The sequence below is a fragment of the Lonchura striata genome, chromosome 4 (genome assembly GCF_046129695.1).
Source record: "Lonchura striata isolate bLonStr1 chromosome 4, bLonStr1.mat, whole genome shotgun sequence".
NCBI lineage: Eukaryota > Metazoa > Chordata > Aves > Passeriformes > Estrildidae > Lonchura > Lonchura striata.
Window position 1 is genome coordinate 11,016,983 of NC_134606.1, and position 21,560 is coordinate 11,038,542.

Genomic DNA, 21,560 nt, shown 5'->3' on the forward strand with positions numbered 1-21,560 from the left:
ACCAGCACTCCACATATGTCATAAAAGAGATTTCTTTACACTTCCAGTAGACAGATACATTACTACCCTAGGGAAATTAAGACAAGCAAAATCTTCCTTTTGATTTCACTGAGGTTGCCTCATATTCTTCCTGAGAATGAGAGGGTTCATAATTTTTTCCAGTGAGAAATATGATTACTAAGTTCCTGTTCTTCCATCAGTGTTCTGCAGTCTAGCTCCCAAGAAGTCTATTGGGATGAGCTGCTATTTATCATGAAGGCAGATAATTTGAAGGTTGTGCTCTTTTAAGGATTTTTGTCTTCAAAATAAGTCCTGTGACAACCTCACTTCAAGAAAGTTTCACAGTTCATGACACTGCAAGTGATACCTGTGATATTCCAAGCATCTATGCTTGGTGTAGTAGTTCCTCTAGAGGTGATGAATTTTTGACTATGATGAGCCCTGTTGAAAGAAATGTTTGCTTAAAATGTAGTGGAAATTATCTTGCCTTTCTAGTGCATCTAGTGCAGGAGCACAGCTTCCAACCCCCCCTTTTTTTTTGGCTTTGAAAACTTGAAAAGAATTAGTCATCAAACTTCAAAAAACTTCTAATTTAGTCACCATGGGCAGAGATTAAAGGGTCCAGTTTTGTGAGTAGGCTTGGACAGCTCCCTCATTCAGCCAGTGGCATCTATTTGTTCTTCAGCCCTGAACTTAGGTAGCTCTTACTGTAACTTACTATAAAATTTCCCATCCTCACAGGTAAGATACAAGCTGACTAAGTAGGAGATACAAGCAGTATTATACTTTTTCCCCTTGAAAATGGAGCATGGTCTGAGCCCTGGTCAGTTGGCTCTACACACAAAGGGTTAAAAGTACAGCCTGCCCTGTCAGCAGCCAGGAGACACAAGGAAGTTTTTGTGGTTTACACTCAAGTTTAAAGTACGCCTTCCCAGATTCTTTCCAAGTTAAACAACATCCAGGGAAGAGTTCAGGATTCTGGTTTTTTGCTCTTCACTGATCACAGCCTGTGGCTGCTTATGACAGGAGGCAAACCCAAAAGTTTGAAAAATTGCTCTCTCTGGTAGTTGCCTTTTCTCTGAGAATTTGTTTGAAGTTCTTCTTCAGTCTATACTAGGCAAACCTTGAAAGAGATAGTTTATTGGCAAAATCTCATTTTAGAGATTAAAATAATAGCCTAGCTTAAGCAGCTGTATGTTGTTCCTACTCATTAACTTTCTACATGGGTCTTCTGTTTGCTTTATTATTAAACACTTTGGTATGCAAAATGTGAAATACAACTACTCACATGTTTATCTGAATCAGTGGCAGAATTAAAGTTCAAATGTGCATCAGTTTGTACGAGTGGAGTCCAAGAAGAACCTTTTCCATAATTTCATCCTTAACTCTTCCATTTTGAGCAAGTTAGAGGTAATGACTTTGCAAACTGCTCCACACAGATGATCCTTGCACTGAGCAATTTTTAGTTTCCCTGTCCCCTGGTGCTTGCACTCATATCTTATGTTCCTATAAGTTTATTCCTCTTAATTAATGCTTCCCCCTGATTCCTTGCTGACACTGTATCCTATCACTGAGAAATTACTATCTGTGTGTGTACGATACCAGCACCTTGGGTCGCTGCTCAATGAAGTGATTATTCATGCAGATCATATGTGAATAGACATTCTAATAATATGCTAATTTTTAAGTAAATGAGGAATCAATACACTGTGGAAATTGCTTGAGAACTTTCATTTTCTGTTTAAATTAGATAACTCCAATAAAAATATCTAATTTGAGTGAAGGACATTACAGAATTTTTAAGAATTTTGGAGGTGTAATGGATCTTATTTTAGAAAGTATCTACTAGTGACACTGAGGCTTCTTCTATTTAATAGGGATAGGCAGCAAGCAGCAAAGAAGGTGGGAATTCATAAATGTGGAGTGAAAACTTGTCCCCACTTTTTTCCTTCCAAGGGCAAAGGAGGAATCAAGAAACTGAATAACTGTCTGGTTTCTTGTCTGAGGACTACATGCCTGCAAGCTTGTGGTGATGCACCAGATTCTTAGTAATTCCATATTTTTTTCTTAACATTTTGGAAGGACCATAGGCCATCAGCATCTGTAGTTGGGATTTCAATTTCTCAACATCCCAGATTACACTTTTTCAACAAGAAATCACTCTTACTGAGTGGTCACAGCTGAATAGCTTTTGAGTTTTAATTTTTGGTCTACTGTGAACACTACAGACACAAAATTTAGGATGGATTAGTTAGTGTATTGTCATGAGATAGCACAGCACGCTCTTCTGACCTCGTCTGTCCTGTCTCTGCTCCCACTGGGCTCGGTGGCACTGTCCCCTTGACCTCAGTGGTGCATGGCAAGGCTGGCTTTGGTGACAGTGGGGTGGCCATGCACCCACTGTGTCAGCAGAGACACCTCCATGGGCATGGCCTCGACAGCTCTGGTAACCCAGTAGCTCTGTGGTTATGAAACATCCCCTTCATGAAGGCAGATCTAATGCCCTGAGCTGCTGCACTTTCTTTACCCACAGAAACTTGCTACACCATCATCATTACTAGCCATTAAATTTGTGCTTCATCCACACTGAAACAATAACAGCAAATTAACAGTCATTTGATGTAAGAATAAATGTCATGTTTGCTTCCAGTTGCTTAGCAGTGCTGTAAACTAAAAGGATTTTACAAGTCCCAAAAAAGTAGAGCTTTACTTTTTTGTTTGCCAAGCAGCACTATAATGCCATAGAGTGTGCTTCAAGGAATAAGCCAAGAGGAGATGAATGGCACCTAATAAACATTTGAAAAAACAAGTTGAAAAATGAAGATGGAAAAAATCCTACATGTGTCTTGAAATCTGGTGAAGTGACTATGGCATTATAGATCCATGACTTGATAATCCAACCTTGTTTGCATAAAAAGGCTGTGGCATGTTACCTGTGGGAAAAGTTTGCAATTGAAAGCCAAATTTCAACATCTCTTTTTGTCATTGATATATGCAGGATTTTTTTACTTAACCATAATGTTTATGTTTTGGTCTAGTCCTGCTTTGAGATAATTTAAACACTACTGAATTATGTATTACTAGTTTCAGGGGCAGGCTACGAACCATAGCTTAAACTTTTAAAACACTTGATCAGTAGATTAATCAGTTAAGGCTATGCGAAACACATTGCAAGATTCTGGATGTTCTTATCCTTTGATTTTCTTTTTTTAAAGCATCATTAAAAGAGAAGTTTTCACTTCAAAGTAGGGCATCTTAATCTGATATCTATCAGATAGTAATTTTTGATGAGGTGTTTGGAGTCTGAGCCAATATACAATGCTGAAAAAGAATGAGTTTTACAAAAACATATATTTAAAATTGTTGGATTAACAAGTCATTCTGAACAAGCTTTTATGCTTGAAATACTCTACTTTGCTTTCCATTTTTCTTTTATCTGCTTTCTTTGCTCTTCCCCTTGGAGGCAGTGAAAGTGGTCGGAGCACTCCAAGCTTATCCATGTACTCTGACAGCAAATCTTCACCTTCTGTCTATCAGCAGGCTCCTAGGCATTTCCATATTCCAGGTAGGCATTAACTGCTTAGCTTTTGATCTTCAATTTCACCTGTTTGTTCTCTTCTGAATGTAATTCTTTTTTTTTTTTTTTTTGCATTGATTTGTGAATTTCAAATTGTAGAAAGAGAAAATGTTTACTAAGTGAATATCTGTTGTTAAACTTCATCTCAAAAATAAAAGAAAGCTGTGTGCTCATGTAACTATATGTTAAAAAATTGCTTTACAGAAGGAACAGAATGAAAAATGTTACCAAGAGTACAAAGTTACAGCAGTGCTGGGTTAGTGGCTGAACTAGATGATCTTAAACATCTTTTACAGCCTTAATGTTTTTAAGATCCTATGATTTATAGTGCCATAACTGCATAGATATATTGAATTTTTGTGTAGGAGGAATGACTGAAAGGATTTTTGATATTTGTTTTTTTTTTTTCTTCTATTATCTGAATTTAAGTAATAGTAACATAAACTTTAAAAGAAGCTGTAGGACTTCAGAACTGCAGGAGGCTCATTTTGGCTGTCTTTGTATATGTACTCTACTGTTTTCAAGTTCTGTCAACAAGCACATTAAACTTATATCCACACTGTTTAGCTTTTTGACTGCTAAGAACATCTACCTCCTCACTGTAATTCTTTTTTTATTCACATTTAGCTTCTGTAGTTAATGTTTCTGTAAACAGACCACAATTAGGAATTCTGTCTGCTCAGGTTCACAGTACTGAGTAAATCTGATGTCTGTACAATGTGATATGGGAGCCCTGGACTGTGGCTCTGAGTGCATCCAGAAAATGCCTGGAAGGCCAAGTTAGCTGTACAATTCAGAGTACAGACAAATTATAGGATTTCCTAAAATAATAATTTGTATTTCCAGTATAAAAATTCATACCTGAACATGTACACTGTATTTATAAATAATGGAGAATATTCTTTTCCAGTGTGACAGTTGTAGTAATCTGTTGTACTCCTATATGAACTTTCAGTAGTGGCAAGTGTGCCAGTTTCTTTTTTGCTGATTATGAAGTATATACTGGTAGTGCAGATGAAACCACCTACATATCACCAAAGGGATGCCACTCAAGATGTCTAAGAGCATTTTGAGGGACTATGGCGGGATTATGTTGCATAGGTAGGTATAAAGGTTTTCAGTTTATGATGGATAAAGTTCCATTCTCTGTTAATTACCAGTGAGTGGCAAAGCACTGAATGAATGCATAGTGGTTGCTGAGGTTTTTGCATTGTTACTGTTGCTGAGAGGAAACAAGAGCAGCGTGGTCTGAACTGCTTGCTTATTCTTTCATTCTTTCCTTTCTCTTTCCTCTTCTGCAGACACTGGTGTAAAAGATAACATCTATAGGAAACCTCCTATCTACAAACAGCATGGTATAGTCTGCTTTTCTCTCTTGCAGTTTTATCTATGTGTCTTTGCAAAAAAATGTGTATTGAGTCCCAAATTCATTTGCTGTAGTCTTTGCATGTCATTATGTCCCTACAACCTCAAATAGAAAAGGAGAAAAAGTAACATGAAAATTAAATAACATTTTGTATAACATGTTGTCCAAGGATACAATAAGTTCTGCAAAACTGGGATCCTGGTATTTTGATATGTTGTGTTGATTCAGAGCTGATAATAATAAACTGCTGTGCTATGCCCGGACCGCTGTTCCATGCCCTGTTTGCCCTCTCCTGCATCTCTGTGCCTGCTCCTCAATATAAATCCTTAGATTGTAGCAACTTCTCAGGCTGAGAAAAAAAAAAAAAAAAAAGACAGCTAAAGAGGTTGGTTATTATAATGCTGTTTGGAAAAATCATGGACAAATGCAAAGTAATCATCTAGTGTAAGTCAGCATTGTTTCACTCATTTACAGAAGCTGATGATAGGACTCTGATATCCTGTATCCTGGCTGTGTAATTTAATTTTATAGATACATTTGGTTTGCAAAGAGGATTCTGAGCATCAGCTTTATGTTTGCAGACTGGGCAATTTTATATCAGTTGCTGTCTGTCGAAGTCTGGATTATGTCCGTTTTGCACTGCTGTATGGAGTTGTCCTTGTAATCACTGAAGTGAGCAGAGAATTAAACTAGCAAGTCAGCAATCTCAATAGGTTAACAAGAATATATGTTTTAAACTTTCTTTTCTACATTATTGACATTTTGAAAGATTGTCTTGAAAATACATTTTTTTTCCTACCAGAGGGTAAAACATAATTTACTGTAACTAAAAAATCCCCAAAAACCATAAAATCCAGAAACAACAACAAAAATCAAGACACTTTTCTGTCAATAAAATAATACAAATGAAAATTAAATTTAAAAATATTTATCTTTTGTTCTGAAAGGATTTGCAACTAAAGCATGAACACATAAGCAGCTGATGATTCAGCTCCTTAAGCTAATGGGACACTGAACTAATTCATACTGAAAAGGAGCCAGAGAACATTCCTTTGTTGAAGAGACCAAGTTTGAACAAACAAACACAAAAATGTTCTTTAAAACAAGAAGTGCAAGAAGCTCTTCCAAAACATTTAGTTTAAAAGATATTAGTTACATCAGCACCCAACAGACTTGCTGTAGCTACAGCTTCTGTATTTCTATTATAAACAACCAATTCCAGAATGAGAAAAAGGTGGTGGAAGAATGGAACATGCAAGAGATCAGGCTCAGAGCTGGAGTTGGAAAGTTAAGAGTGTAGGAGCCTGCATGGCTGTGTGTGTGTGTTTGTGTTTTAGAAATATTTGAATATCATTCAAAGTTACTAAAAAAGTTTTGAAATCACACTGGGATTCATGGCTGAGCCGAGTATCCCTTGTAGTGGTGAAGCTAATGACCAGGACTGATGAAATTCAGGGCACTTGGATTTACCTGCCAGCACTGTGTTACTTGAAGCCTTCTCAGGAGCTTGGCAGGGGTTGGCCTTCATGGCCCTCACTGATTTTGGCTGTAAATCATCTGCATCTCTTTGAAGTCAGATGCTCTCAAGATCTGGTGGAACTTTCTTGAAATTTCTGAATAAAAATCTTGAATCAAGCATGGGGTGTTTTTCCTTTGAAAACATCAGTGTCTTGAAACAAAAATAAAATTTACAAAAAATGCATCAGATCCTCTATACATGGGAGCAAGATCTGTACACGTAACCTGGAATAGCTTGTTGACTTGCAGTTTAGGGTGTGCTCCAAAATATCTGTGAACAGGTTTAAGGCCTTCTTGCAGTATAGGGACTTTATTCATCATCTGTCATATTTGAATATTCCTTCCTATTTTATTCCTCAGAGAAGCAGCTTGCCATCTTGGAAAAATACCCATGTCAGGATGCTATGAGATAACTGTGGACCTTTTTTCATAATGCTGTTCATGTTTTCTAACCCAGGTTTTTTTTTTTCTTTTTCTTTTTCTTTTTCTTTTTCTTTTTTTTTTTTTTTTTTTTTTTTTTTTTATTCCCACAATAACTTGAAGTGGCAGGAAACAGCCAAACCCTCTACAGTTCTAGATTTTCACCTGTAACCTACAGATATTCTCCATATGGCAATTTGTCATTTTTTAGCTACCACCTCCTCAGCAAAACCAGTTAAGGTCTGGATGTGAGCTGTACAATGGCACCAGAAATTGCACCAGAATAACACTGAAATACTTTTGGTGGTGGCCTTTCACCTGTGTTGTTTAGACACAGGGCAGATCCTCTACAGACATGATGGCTGGGGAACTAGAGAGGACAGAGTTTTTCCCAACTTGCTGTGAGTTTTCCAGCACTTCTAATGGTGCAATTTAACCTCTGTCTCTAAGAATCTCATCTGAGCCTTAACTTTTGTATTAATTGTACTCTTTCTTTTAATAATAATTACATTTTCTTTCTACGTTGCACAGGGCCATTTTTCTCGGGCAGACAACCCCCTTGTCATATTCATTTCTCATTAAATTTATGCTTAAATTTATGCTCTGTCCTTCCATTATTCCAGTTTTGCACCATTAAAACTCTCTCCAAACTACCCAGAGGGATGAAAAGGCAAGTAGGGCTCAAATTTTAAGAACTTACCTGAAATTGTGTGAAATTTGGCACAGAACTTGCTGTAAGATTCTTGAGTGTAACTCACTGTCTGGAACAATACCCTGAGAAATAGAAGACAAGGAAAAACACATTCAAGGGTTGGGAACTATCTAATGAAGAGCTTTTAGGTTTTCAGTTTTCATCTCAGCAAGCTGAAAAGTTACAAGGAAATGTTTTAGCCAATGGTAAAACATCAGCAACTTTTTTTAAGAAACATTCTTTAAGAGTACAATATGGGCAGAAGGGGAAGATAGAATCATAAAAATTTGTTGGTCAAGAATTTTGAATTTTAGAGTCTGTGAAATCTCTCTTGCATATTTGATAAATATATTTCAAGTAATATTTGATAAAGAGGCAATGCCAAGTTTGTTCATAATTTTCTTTACCATGATTGTCTATCCTCTTTGTGATCCCAGGAGGCCCAGATGTGCTGACTACAAAATATCTGTGTGACTGCTTTGTACTTTCATGGTTGTTATAACACAGAAGGGGGAAGTGGCTTCCCTGTGAGCCGTGCCCATAGAAATTTGTCCCTAAGTTATGATGCACAATTCTTTTTCCCAATAATCATTCCCCAAAAGTAGTTTCTTCCTGAAAATGAAGGTTCAAAATCCAGCAGGAATAGATTCTCTAAATTCACTGTATACATGAAGGAAAACGATAATAATTTCAGAATTACTTTGATTAATTATGTGAAGCCACAGCTCTACACATCAAATTTTCTGTCACACTCTATTTTTTTTAAACTGATTTTTCTCCCCCTCTTAAAAATACTTGGAACATAAGTACAGTCAAAACAGAATACAAAAAATAAGATGCATTCTGTTCAAATTTTTAAAATTAATTTAAATCTTACAGCAGCAAGAAGATCAGAAGGGGAGGATGGAAGCCTGGATCAGGACAGTAAGAAGGTAACGATCAGAAAGAACAAAAGGAAGTATTTATCATTCTTAAAGTAACTGGTTTTTAAAACACATTCATATGTAAGGGTATTCTTTTAAGTAATTGAAATAATCATTACTACTTTTAGGTCTTTCCGAAAAGACATAGAAAAGCTTAATCTCTCACCCAGAGGGTTTAAAATGTACATTCTGCAGTTAATAGAAGTAGGTATATTGAGATTAAGAGCAATAAACTGTGGATTTTCACTTGGTCTCAATGTCTACGTTGGTGATTCAGCTAATCCTGCAGACATAGGATGCATATCATCCTAGAAGAAAAGTGTCAAGAGCAGATTAATTATAAGAAAATGGCACAGGGCTCCTTCTAAAGTGGGATGCAGCGAGCAGCTTCATGAATAGAGAAACTATCCTCAGTGCAGCTAAAAATTGAAAGTTTCTGGTAGCTGTGATGTCTAATTCACCATTCAGTCAGCTTTTATAACTTGGTAAAGGATGGTACGAGCTGCAGTGAGCATTAACAGAGAAGCAGTTCACGAGGCATGTGAGACAGCCGAGGTAGGAGAGCTGAACTGCCTCCAGGTGCTAAATTCTGTATCTTATAACAGGCTTTTCCTCTCTGCAGCTGAAGACCAGCTGGCTGATCCTGAAAGGGGATATGGAGACCAGAACCAACTCCCCGGACTCGGAGACGCGCTCGCTGTCCCTCGCTGCCGGGGCGCAGGAGGCCACGGCCGCCCAGTACTCCCGTGAGTGCTGCTGGGCACAGGAGGGAGGGGGTCCTGCTGCAGCCCCAGCCACGCAGCTCCCTGGCTGCCTTTGTGCTTCAGCTCTGCCAGAACTGCACCCCTCTGTCAGTTTGATCTGCCGTGGCTTGTGAGCGTTCAGTTTGATGATGAAACTATGGATTTGTGTTAGTGAAAGGAGCATCATTACCTGCGTAAATGAACTGTTGTCTCTTTGGAGAGCAGAGATTCCTTACCACAAAAGCTCCTCATAAAAATGCCCATTTATTGTATGATACCTGTTTTCAGTAGACAGGATGGCAGTATCAGGCAGATTTTTCATTTGTGCTAATTAGTCGTTGACACAAACTATGTATTTTGGATATTGATGGAGCCTTTCCTTCTCTGTCATGATACACATAAAGATTTCCTTGCTCCAGAGATTAACTTAGGCATTCTTTTTTGTTAGCACTCAGAGTTATAAGGTCACAGAAATATTCCAGGTGGGAAAGGGAATAATTCTCTTAACTGAATACTGGCCCATGCTAGCTGTCAGTACCAAAAATGTGGTCAACAAACTTCTTATTACACATTTCAGCAAGTCAGAAACATTACTACTGGGCCTGAATTTTACTTTTAAGTTACATACATGGCAAAAAATAAATTTCATGGATATAAAGAAATAACTGGGACATTCCTCTCCTTGCCTCCTCTGCTTTAAAACATGCAGCACTAGCAGGTCATCCAGGGTAAACAAGTTGGGAAGCAGTTTTCCAAAAGAATGCACCCAATGCTAGGCATGTCTGGCAGCAGGGCTAGGATGTCAGTGTTGTGGGCATTTTGGTAATGTGATAGTTGGTTCCATCAATTTATATTAAGGAAATTATGGCTTAGCTATGCAGGGAAGAGGGAAAACAGATACTACAAATTCTGTCACAAGGTTGTAACAAGATAAAAAAGAAAACTTATTTTAGATCATCAATCTCACTGGTGTAGCTTAAAGGAATTTGATAACTTAATCCTCACTAGAAATCACAAACATGTGCAGAAGGTGTATTGCAGGATTCCCTGTGCAGGGGAAACCAAGTCTGACCACCTCATGCACTTAACATCTGTAAATTGTTGCTTACAAATGAGCACATCTGAAACTTTTCATTGTCATACATACATGGGGTATGTCTGAAAGCTTTATGGAGTAGATCTGATGCTCTTCTACACAAGTTTTGAGAGACCAGTCCTTAAGTGCAGATCTAAAGCGGGGAGAAGTATGTAGCACACCAAGAAGTGTTATACAGGAACAACCTATGGTGGTTATTTTCTCCCCTGAGAATGTTGCTACACCTGTCACTCTGCTATACGAGCACTTCTTTCAGATTTTTTATTATCTTGGGAATGTGGAACTATTAAAACTAGAAATATGTCAGGGTCAATATCACATTTGTGCCAATATAGGTTCTGTAGTTCATTTTCCATTGCTTTTTATCAGCATTTCTCTGTCCCTCACAAAAGTTGACTCCATTACCCAATTAGCAGCTATATGGAAATGTTATTGAGGAATTTTTATCTTCCTGAAATTTACACTTTTCCTTTCCTTATGCTTTTACTCACTAACCTGACTGTTTTAATACCTGTGGACATCCTAAGTTATTCTGTCTCTATTCAGTGTTTCCCTATTTAGCTCTGAATATTTATAGTCTGTCATATGTCCCCCACTGATCACAGAAGAGTAGCATCTCTACCTCTTTCACTTCTGCTTGAGAACTCTGGCTTTCAGCCCCATCTCTGTGGCATAGTCAGTGACTATCAGAGAAAATACATTTGTGAGGCATAGGTTTGGTGCCAAGTGGTTACGTGCAGAGTGGAGGGAGTTAGCAGGCTGTGAATTGGTAGTGATGTTTCCAGCTATACTGAGCAAAAAGCCATGAGTTTTTCTGCCCAGCCTCTGAGCAAACCAGAGAAGGGTTGTTTTGCTCTAGTAGAAATTTTGCCACATTACATTACTTAAATGCCCAGAAGAACACAACTAACAGCACAGCACATCAGTCAACAGGCAAGAGTGGAGCTTGTATCTCCTTACATCCACCTGTGAAAATAGGTCTTGTTTCTGTATATGTAGATGTGTAATAGTTAATAATTTTCCATAATTCATTATTTTAAGTGTTGTGTATTTGGGAAAGCGGGCATCCAGGAAGGCATGTAGCCCTTGCTGTTGATGTGTCCGTGATGGCTCTCGGCCATGCGTTTCGGGCCGCTCCGGCTCCGCTTCCCCGGGCGGCCACACGGTGGCGCCGGCGCCGCGGGCGCGGTCCGGCAGCTCCGCGCCTGGCTGGCTCTGCTGCTCACGCGTCTTTACCTTGGGGCAGTGTTCCTCGGTGGCCGAGTATTATTCTCTAGAGCCAAAAGGCCGAGAGATTGATCTGCACACTGATGTCCAACATAGCAGCTTTTTCCAGGGAGGAGCAGAGATGACAGCTTTGTTGCAGGCATTCTGTCACATTGGTATTATTTTACTCTTCTCTCTGGTGGCACTACCACAGGCAATTATAAGGTTTTTGGTTTGTTATTTTTTTCCTCTCTTAAATATAAAAAACAGAGTAGTTGCCCTTCTCTAATGGTAGGAAGTATTTGGCTTGCAATTCAATGTGAGCCTGTTGCTCCCTGTTGACATTAAAAAATATTAAGTTCTTTGACATTAAGTACATTTTGACATTAACATTAAGTGCTTTGAATTTTTTTCCATCATGACAGTGATTCACTGCCATTCTCTTAGCTTTTCTTCTGTTAGCTTTTCATCCTCGGTCAGCACTGCACTTTCTGTTCCGTGGATGAAATACTTCAGTGCTCGAGCCCTACCTGCGTTGTCTTTCACCTTTGCTGAGTGCTGAGTACTGACACAGTGCAACTCCCAGTGATCCCATTTCTTCTTTCCTTGTTCTCTTTTTATTTGGATAGCTGGAGAAACTTTTGGTATTTGTTTTAATATCATTTTCAGTGTTTAACTCAGCTTGACTTCTGGCAGTTTTCAGTTTATCTCAGCACATTTTGAGCTCTCTGCTGATCCATCTTTTGCATTTTCTTTCTGTATTCTTATTCCTAATAATCTCCTTAGGGTATTTATTAATCCAGTGGGGTCTGGATTCCCTTCCTGCATTCCTCTTTGGACACAGACTGCTAACAATTTTGACAGAAAGAAGTATTGTACATTCAGTTCTTTGAGTTATCTGACTTCTGTAACACTTTGCATCAGTTTTACATAATGTCCTATACTACAATCAGGAATGTTTATTATACATGTGTTTGTTCTTCTATTGTTTAACTTTTAAACTTTTTTATTAGAGTCTTAATACTAAAATTAAGGCATTTCAGTTTTCTTACAATGACCACACATGGTTTCATCACTGTGTTACATCATTTATTTGTGTTAACACCACTTTGCCAGTTTTCTCCATTTTAAAACTTTTATTCAGTTGGGTTTATATACTCTGATTGATTTACTTTATCCACTTCTGTGTCTTCATTTTTGCCTTTTTCAAAAGAAAAGTTTTACAGAAAGAAAAAAAAAAAGTTTTTATTTTTTTAAGTAGTAGGGTATCAACCCATCTTTTTTAAGGGAAAAAAAAAAAAAAAAAAAAAAAACCCATAACCCAGAACTCATATAGCACATTCAGAAGTGATGATCTAATCCCTTTAATCCAAATTTCAAATTATGATTTAACACCAATCTGGAAGGCAGAGATTTCATAATCTCTCAAATCTCAAGCTTTGCATCACCTTGGTGCATCAGGCTTCCATATTTTAAACCCCACAACTCCCTCCATGTGGTGCCCCTGGCATGCTGCTGGTCTAGATATTGTTACACATGTTCATGTGCATGAAATATGGAGAAAAAATGAGCATAGGTCAGTTATATTTAATCTCACTGATAGAATATTTGCATTGGTCTTGTAATTGCTGTTTCTGGATGTTTTCTCGGACTCCCTGTTTTAGTAGGCTGTGAAAGATTTAGCTATATATTATGTCTTTTACAGGATTTCCATATTCTAAGTCTGCCTCTCTACCTGGCTATGGAAAGAATGGCTTACATCAGGTAGGTACACATTTAAATACATTGTTCAGGAAATAAGGTCTCATAAATAGACAACTCAGTAACTAGTTGAAAATCTACATAGTAATAACACTTCAAAGGTGTTTTGGCTGCCAGCCCTGTCTGACAGATTCATTCCCTATGTGGGTTACAGTTTGTCTCTCTGCAAGAGTAAGACTGACTGAGGCTTCTCCTTTTAATTGTGTGCATTATGAGCATTGGGAATCTTGATTCTCCTCCCAAAACAAAGATCTCAAATGTACAGGCTGCACATATTAATCATAGGATAGCTTGAATTAATGATAGAGACAGGCCTGCAATTAGGCAAGTAAGGATCTTTGAGCAAAGGTGGAACAGCCCACATCCCTTGCATTCCCTGAAGCATCTGTATTGTTATTTCTAGTGTGAATGTGTGTCTGTATGTGGTGTGTGTATTCACACACAGCCATTGTACTTTTAAGGCAGGGAGGGATCAAGGAAGATTGAATGACAAGCAGCAATCTAGAAAGAAAATTGTCTAACAAAATTATGATCAGAACAGACTAGGAATTATTTTTGTAATCCCTTTTTGCAACTTTTATTAGTCTTTAATAAAATGGAAGCTTTGACAATGTGGCATTTCTATCTCTGGCATCTAGCATTATGGATTCTCAATTCATGGCTTACACTATAAGGTGAAAAAACACTATGGTTTATAGTAATGAGCAATACATAGATGCATGTGCACCTACCTTTTGAAGAATTGATTTGTTTCCAAATTGCATGGAGAGGACCTCGTTCAAATTCCCTTCTTTCTCCAAAGGAAGATGTGAAACATGCAAAAGCACATGAGGAGGATTAAACTTCCCCAGTGACAAGAGTCAAACTGAGAGTCATTTGGAAGGAGCTACAAGAAGGAAATTATCAAGGAGTAGCTAAATGGATTTTTCCATTAGCTGCTGAAATGTCCATCCCTTTGAGATAATGTTAAAGAACTGTCTGTATTGCTTCAATACCTGGTTTCTTGAATTCCTCTCTGAAGAAAGGAGTGACGCTGAAATTTTGTTGAGTAATATTTAGGAATTTAAAAGGGTCCATATAAAATTAATCCCACCTGAGTCAAGAAAAAAGTTTTTCTGACTGTTCAGAATAGGTGTTGCCAGTAACCTGAAGTGAGCAAGACACTGCTTTGTGCCCAGCCACTGCACTGGTGAGGCACCAAAGCATCCCAAGGCTTCCCGAGGATTCCTTGCAGTGTGATGGGAAAGCAGCAGATGGCAGCATCTGTCCCATAGACAGAATCCCAAACCTGTATGAGAGTTGAAAAGGTTGCTCATGGTCAAATCCTTGAGGCCAAAATTCCTCTCAGAATGGATCTCCTCTGTTTGGATTGTAGGTTCATACCAGCTTTTGTGGTTTGTTATTTTTAATCAGCCATCCTAGTGCTGCATAAATAAAACCCCAAAAGCAAACAATAGGGAGCCTTGCAGGTTATTGTGGGCATAGCTGTGCACACCATTGATACCTAGCAGGCAAAAATGAGCCTTTGGGAAAAAAAAAAACCATTAAATAGTGCTTTTCTGATTTCCTGTACTGTTTTTCATCGTAGCATTTGTCAGCAAAGGAAGAAGACTGGTTCAAACAAAGCACATACATGGTACATGCAGAGTTATCCCTGGTCAGTGGCATCAGCAGTGTGAAGCAGAAGGAGAAAAGTTGCAGTGCAGCAGAAGTGATTTGTGATGATGGCAGTAACACAGAAACACAGAAAAGTGACAGTTTCAGTGTTACCTTGCTTACTTGAGCAATTAGGTCAAATTTGAATGAGATTTACTTCTTTTTCTCTCACGCAAGGATCTGTATTTCCATTTTATGTCTTTCTTTTTTCTCTCAGCAATGTTCAGAGTGGGGTTTTTTTTTTGCATTTTGCTGCTACATTGTTTCTTTCTTTCTCTGTCAGCCTGAAAATATGGGCCAATATGAAACGGACCAGGATGCAAGCTGGGGGATGAAAGGTACATTTTTTTTTGCAATATCATTTCCACTCCCCTTGTGTTTTCACCCTTTCAGGATTTTAATTAACATATTGCCATACAAGTGACTATTCTGAGCTCTTCCTGTAGTTCACATGATAATGACGAGCCAGAGACACAGTTCAGTATCCTGTTTATCACAGAGAATCTTCTTTTTACCTACCCCAACCTAAAGGCCTGACAGAAGTCTTGCATCATAGGGTGGTGCAACCAGGCTGAGTCAATAGCAGAATCCTAGATATGTGGCAATAGCTTTGTGGTGTTGGTCTCCTATCACAGAGAGGAGGAAATTTAAGATAATCATTCCTCCAAGTCTAGTTGGAAAAGGTCCATTGTGCTTCTTGGTTGTGCTACAGTGTGGTTAAAAAGTGCAGAGTTCAAAATGCAGAATTTATTTGCAGTGTTTTCTTTTATTGAAGTTTTAAGTGGACTGTGCACTTTATGTGGATCTTGGGTTGGAATTTTCAAAAGATTTGAAAAATTTTATTTCCAAGACACTTCAACTCATTTAAAAAATCTTACTCTAATGCTTCATTTCATGACTCTGTGTTGATAAAAATCTTTGTCTCTATGTTTGAATAGGTTAAAGTACAGGTTTTGAAAAGTAGGCTCAATCTCTGATTTAATTTCAGACCATAAAGAGGTCTGTGAAAACCTTTTGGCTATCCTGGTCGCATTTAATCACACCTGTGAATAGATAAGATTGTGTAGTTATATCATATATAGTCATACACTGACCTAACTAGAATTCCCATGTGCTAGTGTAGATGCAGGAGTCATTGTTACCACATCCCCAAATCATCTTTTCTTCCCTATTGTTACTCCCACTGCAGTCAGCCCAAGTGCAGGGTAATAGCATCTTGTAATATCATATTATTTCAGTGGTTTTCATCTATGTTTCCAAACTGACATGCCTTTAATAATCCATATATTTTAACTATTTTCAGTAAAGAACAATAAGGGCAGGAGTTTTGGATGACAGACTGACATAACTCTGCACATAAGCCTCCTGTAAAAAGAGATACCCAATTTTGCCAGCCATACTCACCGTGTAACCCAATGGCATCGGGAGATGGATTTTCTGTAATAAGCCTTTGATTTCCAGGACAATTGCTTTGGTAATAGACAGTGATTATAGCATTCAGGGCATGGGGGTCAAATTCTTACTATGCATGCAGTTATCCAACAGCTATTGAGAAGAGAAAAATGTAGTAGCAGAGCACATTTGTGATGTACCTAAATTTTCATTGTGGTGACACCAAAAGTTGGCAATAAATTCTAAACTGTGAACCTGTTCTCATTCTTTTGCAGAATACAAGGTAAGAAGGGCTTTTCCAACACTGGAAGAACAATCAGATTCAGCACTTCCTAGCAAGGTTATATGGGTTCCTTTCTTTTATTTCATTTTATTAATTTTTGTCCCAGTGAAATATTTGTCAAATCAGGATGCAAGTATGTACCATTTTTTAGTAAGTTCCCCACACCAGTATTTCCATGCCTCAGAATTGGACTCAGCTGGAGTTCATATGCTCTTGTCTTTTTAACAGATTTATCCTTATGAAACACTTATTGTAACAAACCGAGTTCGTGTGAAATTGCCTAAGGATGTGGACAGGACCAGGCTGGAGGTAGGAATGATATTTGCTCAACAGTTTTGCAAGCACTTCTGTTTTGCTTACTATCCTGGATATCCCTGCACCTCAGTAATAGCAGAAAAGAAGAGAGAAGAGAATAATATCATTATGTATTGTAATTTTTTTTAAACAATCAGTATTTAGGCAATTTAACTAAAAAATTGCCAAAAATCTGGCAAATGTCTGACCAAATGGTGTTTTACAAAGATAATGATGAAAGTCATCAGTTTTGGATGATTTTACAGGGTATTGGGAGTTCAGGTGGGGAGTGGAAAAAACATGGAGTTTGTTTTGGTTTGAATTCATATTAAAAGCATCCTCATAGAATAACCTAAATATTACAAAAAACCTCATTTTATTCTGAAAACACATGGACCTCTGTTTGGTCCATTGTCTTATTCAGCCTCTCCTTTGGCTGTGTGATCTGTGGTCACTCTGCTATAGCTTTGCTATACCTTCCACATCTCGCTTGAGGTAGAGAAATGCAGATATAATCTATCATAACAGAGAGCTGAGTTTCCCAAGATCAAATCCTGAAGTTGATGTTCAAGCAAAATTCCCAAGGTTGATTTTTTGACTGCTCAGTTGCTCAGTGACAGGACTGAATAAAGATGCACCTTAACTAACCTATCTTTCTGTGGACTACTATTAATAAGAAGAGATAGCGCAATAAAAAATATGTGATAACATATTTTGGACCTTCATGGAGATTTATATTTTAATAAATTTACTGTATTTTGAACTTGATAATATGACAATAAAAGAAAAAGGAAAAATTACTTTTAAAACAAGAAAAGAAGAAAAACTTTGAAGGAGCAGAAAATTCTTCATTAAAGATCATTGTTTTCAAATTGTTTTTAAAAACAAGTATTTTACCAAATTTGCATACATGTACTATGTTTTGAAGTTGGTATTATGCTCTTGAATACTTAAATGTGCTTGTCATTTGATTTCCCAACAAGTAGTGTTGATTTGATTGTAAGGAAAAGAGAGCCTCAGTTATGTGCTGTTTTAAGTGGGGTTTATAGCAAGGTGTGATAGCAATACTAAAAAGCATTATGAATCTGGAAAAAGGAGCAGAGAGTTGGAGGGATGCTCCTCTGGACATATCCTGTAAAGGATTCCTTCATATATATGCGTACACATGTGTGTATGTGTGTGTTAAATAACAGAGTCTGTTTAAAAACAGCAGAGTGGTCTGCAGAGCAAATGCAGCTCTAAATTGCTTTGTTAAGACAACATCGAGTTTGCTTTGGATGGATCATGCCTGCCCTGGCTGCCATTATCTGTAACTCATACACCATCCTCAGCTGGGATTGCTGTTTGTTTAACTTTGGAGCTGTTCAGTCTGCCTCACACCAGGTGCAGCACAGGGCCTGTTGGCTCAAGGAGCCCAACCACTTCAAAGATCTCACAGAGGTTTGCAAAGAAGAACAATAAACAAGATCTGCTTCAAACCTGCACCAGAAAAGCAGTGAGGGGAACGGGCCAATCCTGCTGATTGCTGCACTATGCTAAACACATGTGTCTGCAGGAAGGATCCTTTGTAAAATGTCTAACATTTAATAAGGATTGGTAGTTTTTTAAACAATTAAATTAGCAGAGTTGTAATAGCACTGTAACTACTGTAAGAGCAGAGGCAGTTGCTTATCTACATATTCAAACCATATGCAGAGTTGAGTGACAGGCACAAACCATTGCCTTCCCTGTCAGCCTCTTCCCCTCTTTCCTGACCCTTTCTTTTGTATTACAGAATTCCTGGAAATAAGTAGCTTTGCATAGAAAAGCAGCTTATCATTCTAGTTCTGCCCTTTTGTGGCAGGAGTAGAAGATAGTAACTTAATTATTGACTTGTGCACTCAGCAGACTTCAGGCTTGGGCAGGACCCAGGACTCAGGGAGCCCAGGACTATGTGGGTTTTTAAGGTTTGCACAGGAGCAGACCAGAAATGTGGATACAGACTACTGTCTGTTAGAGGAGGGCCCACTTCAGAAATCTTGGTATCTTCAATCTTTTGAGGACAGCACTGGGAATACTGAAACCATGTACTAAGGTTATATTTCACCCTTTTACCACTTGATAGATGGTATGATCCAATGCTTGGGCTCTCTGAATTAGTTTCCAGCTGATGTTCTGTTTTCATCCTGCACATCCACTGTCACTTGTGAAAAGGCTGGATTTCACCTACAGAAATGGTAGCAGTTCTAAGTCCACGTATTATCCAAGCTGTAGAGTGATACAACTAGGAAAATCTCCTAAGAAAAAAATTCATTTTCTAATACACCAGTATTGTTCTGACTATTTGTGTGGGCTGAAGCCTCACCTTGATGTTGCTGCTGCAAATCAGAGCAAGTTCCTGGGTGTGATGGCTGTGGCCAAGGGTACAGGTGGTGTCTGTGAAAGGAGACCTAGAACTTCTGTGCTTCATATCAGCTGTCAAACCTTAAAACAGTCTTACTTATGTGTCAACAGAATATCTCTCTCACACGTGATGTTTCTGATTTCCTGGTCTACTTAGGAGCAGTAAGGTTGACTAAGTTTTCGTGAGGTAGATTTATTTAAGAGCCATCTCACAATTTAACCTGAAGCAGCCTCCTCTTTGTGAAACAGTTTGTTGTGAACTTTGAATGATCCATCACAGTTGTCATGGAAGGGGTACTGTTGTTTGTCTATGCTTCACTCTTCCAAGCAAAGTCTCCTACATTGAGTGTTCCTATCACGAGAAGTGAACTCAAGTCAGTGATATTAGCTCCTGGGGTCAAATTAAGGGAGGCTACAAGGAAACCTTGGCTAATGTTCAAGGACCACAGGAGGGTGGGGGTTTAATGGGTGGTAGTGTTTTCCTAACTTCACGCCCATTGTGAGTATTTTTTAGATTACACTATTGTGCAAGAAATTTATTTTAAGGATTATAAAACATATTTTCCTGTAAAAATGTGTATTTTTCTAAGCCCAAGGGGTATCTAGAGATTAGGATGGCTCAACTGGTAATAAATGCATTCAAATAATAGTCATTTTTTCCTCAAAAGTACATGTAACTAAGCATAGAAACACTCCACATGTTTTTGTTTGCTTGTCTTAACTCAGCAGTGAGGCAGAAGTACCCAGTGCCTTGTGCTCTTCCAAGGAGATGTTTATGCCAAGAGTGAACTAAATACATGCAGCACCAGGAACTGGTTATAATGAGCAGCCTGCTGATTTTTAGATATGTTACTGCCACTTTGGTTTTTGGATAAATAGCCTGGATGTCACTTTTGTATAAGCTGATTAGAAATGCAAGGAATTTACAGTAGATAAGGATTTGGCCAAGGAATTTTTTAGGAGTTTCTCCCTACCACAGAGCTGTTTCTTGTAACGTTAGATGAACGGAGCAGCATTCCCATGAGCTATTCTAACAGGAAATGGTGAAGAACAAGTTCATTCACATAACATTGCAGAACAATCAAGCAGTAACACAGGGATGGATTATACAACCTGAGTGGAGAAGAGGAATTGCACCCTCACCATGTCTGCAGATGACATGAACTTGAGGGAACTGCAGCTTCTGCTTAGGTGAGCAGAGCCTCTGTTCAGAGGCTGCAGGAATGGAATTCAGGGCAGATAAATCCACATTCTTGCACCTGTGGCCAAGTAACACTGTTCATCAGGACAAGATAGGGGGAACAGCTCTGAGGAAAAGTACCTGATGATGCTGTTGGAGAACAAGCTGAAAATGAATCAGCAACTCACCTTTGCAGTAAAGGGGTTCTAGGGCAGAACATACCCTCCCCAGAAGATGGCACTGGAAAGTCAAGAGGCAACAGTCACAAATTGCAGGGAAGGAAATTACAGCTGGCTGTAAGGGAATGTTCCTCACTGGAGGAGTGCTGCAGTGAACAGGTTGCCCAAGAGGCTGTGGAATCTTTACCCCTGAAGGCATGCAGAACAGAGCTGGTAAAGGCCTTGAGGAACATGGTCTGTTTTGTCTTTATAGTCTTCATGATCTTTAAAGTTGGCCCTGCTTTGAAGACCTCTGTAATTTGCCTAGATTGGTATATTCTGTGAAGATATAGTATAATTACAAAATGGGATGTTTTGATGAGTTTGCTGCAATAGCATTTGAAAAAATAGAGAATTTGATCTATATGGGAATTTTTTATCCTTTTTTTTTTTTTTTTAATGAAACAGTTAAAATATAAGTGTTCTGAACAAATTTCCCCATTTTGGACAACTTAAATCCTAAGTTTTCAGGACTAAGACATCACCTTTGGATGGTACACTTTGGCACATTCCTTATCTGATGCTTCTCAAAGGAAGTTGGGTTTACAGACACTTTCAAATATTTTGCAACCTCTTTTAAGTACTTGAATACCTTTATCATTTGAGCCTTGAGCTCCTAAAAGCATGCATTTGATACTTTTATCTTAGATTGGATATTGTTTGCCTGTTCTTCAGTCACAACACTGTTTCAGTGCACACATTGCACATTCATACTGGTTGTTCATGCCCAACTGCATAATTTTTTTTTTTTTTTCCTTCTGCAGTTGCTTTTATCATGGAGTATAAGATTTCTTTTGTGGTTGCAGGCTGGTAGTTTTGAAAGCCAACATAGTTAGATCTTCCATTTGGAAACC

At 38.3% G+C, this 21,560-nt stretch overlaps 1 protein-coding gene across 7 annotated transcripts in view; it reads left to right on the plus strand.

Annotated features, from left to right (window-relative positions):
- Positions 1 to 21,560, plus strand: part of ABLIM2 (actin binding LIM protein family member 2) — a 126,164-nt gene that overhangs the window by 95,636 nt on the left and 8,968 nt on the right. For 5 of the 7 annotated variants that reach the window (XM_021550652.2, XM_021550655.2, XM_021550653.2 and 2 more), the window contains 8 exons: positions 3,464 to 3,565; positions 4,879 to 4,932; positions 8,452 to 8,504; positions 9,118 to 9,241; positions 13,246 to 13,304; positions 15,241 to 15,295; positions 16,625 to 16,689; positions 16,861 to 16,941. In XM_021550652.2, coding sequence (XP_021406327.2) covers positions 3,464 to 3,565; positions 4,879 to 4,932; positions 8,452 to 8,504; positions 9,118 to 9,241; positions 13,246 to 13,304; positions 15,241 to 15,295; positions 16,625 to 16,689; positions 16,861 to 16,941 — 593 coding nt within the window. The remainder of the gene's footprint in view (positions 1 to 3,463; positions 3,566 to 4,878; positions 4,933 to 8,451; positions 8,505 to 9,117; positions 9,242 to 13,245; positions 13,305 to 15,240; positions 15,296 to 16,624; positions 16,690 to 16,860; positions 16,942 to 21,560) is intronic. The other 2 variants (XM_021550659.2, XM_021550660.2) reach the window with 1 other exon arrangement.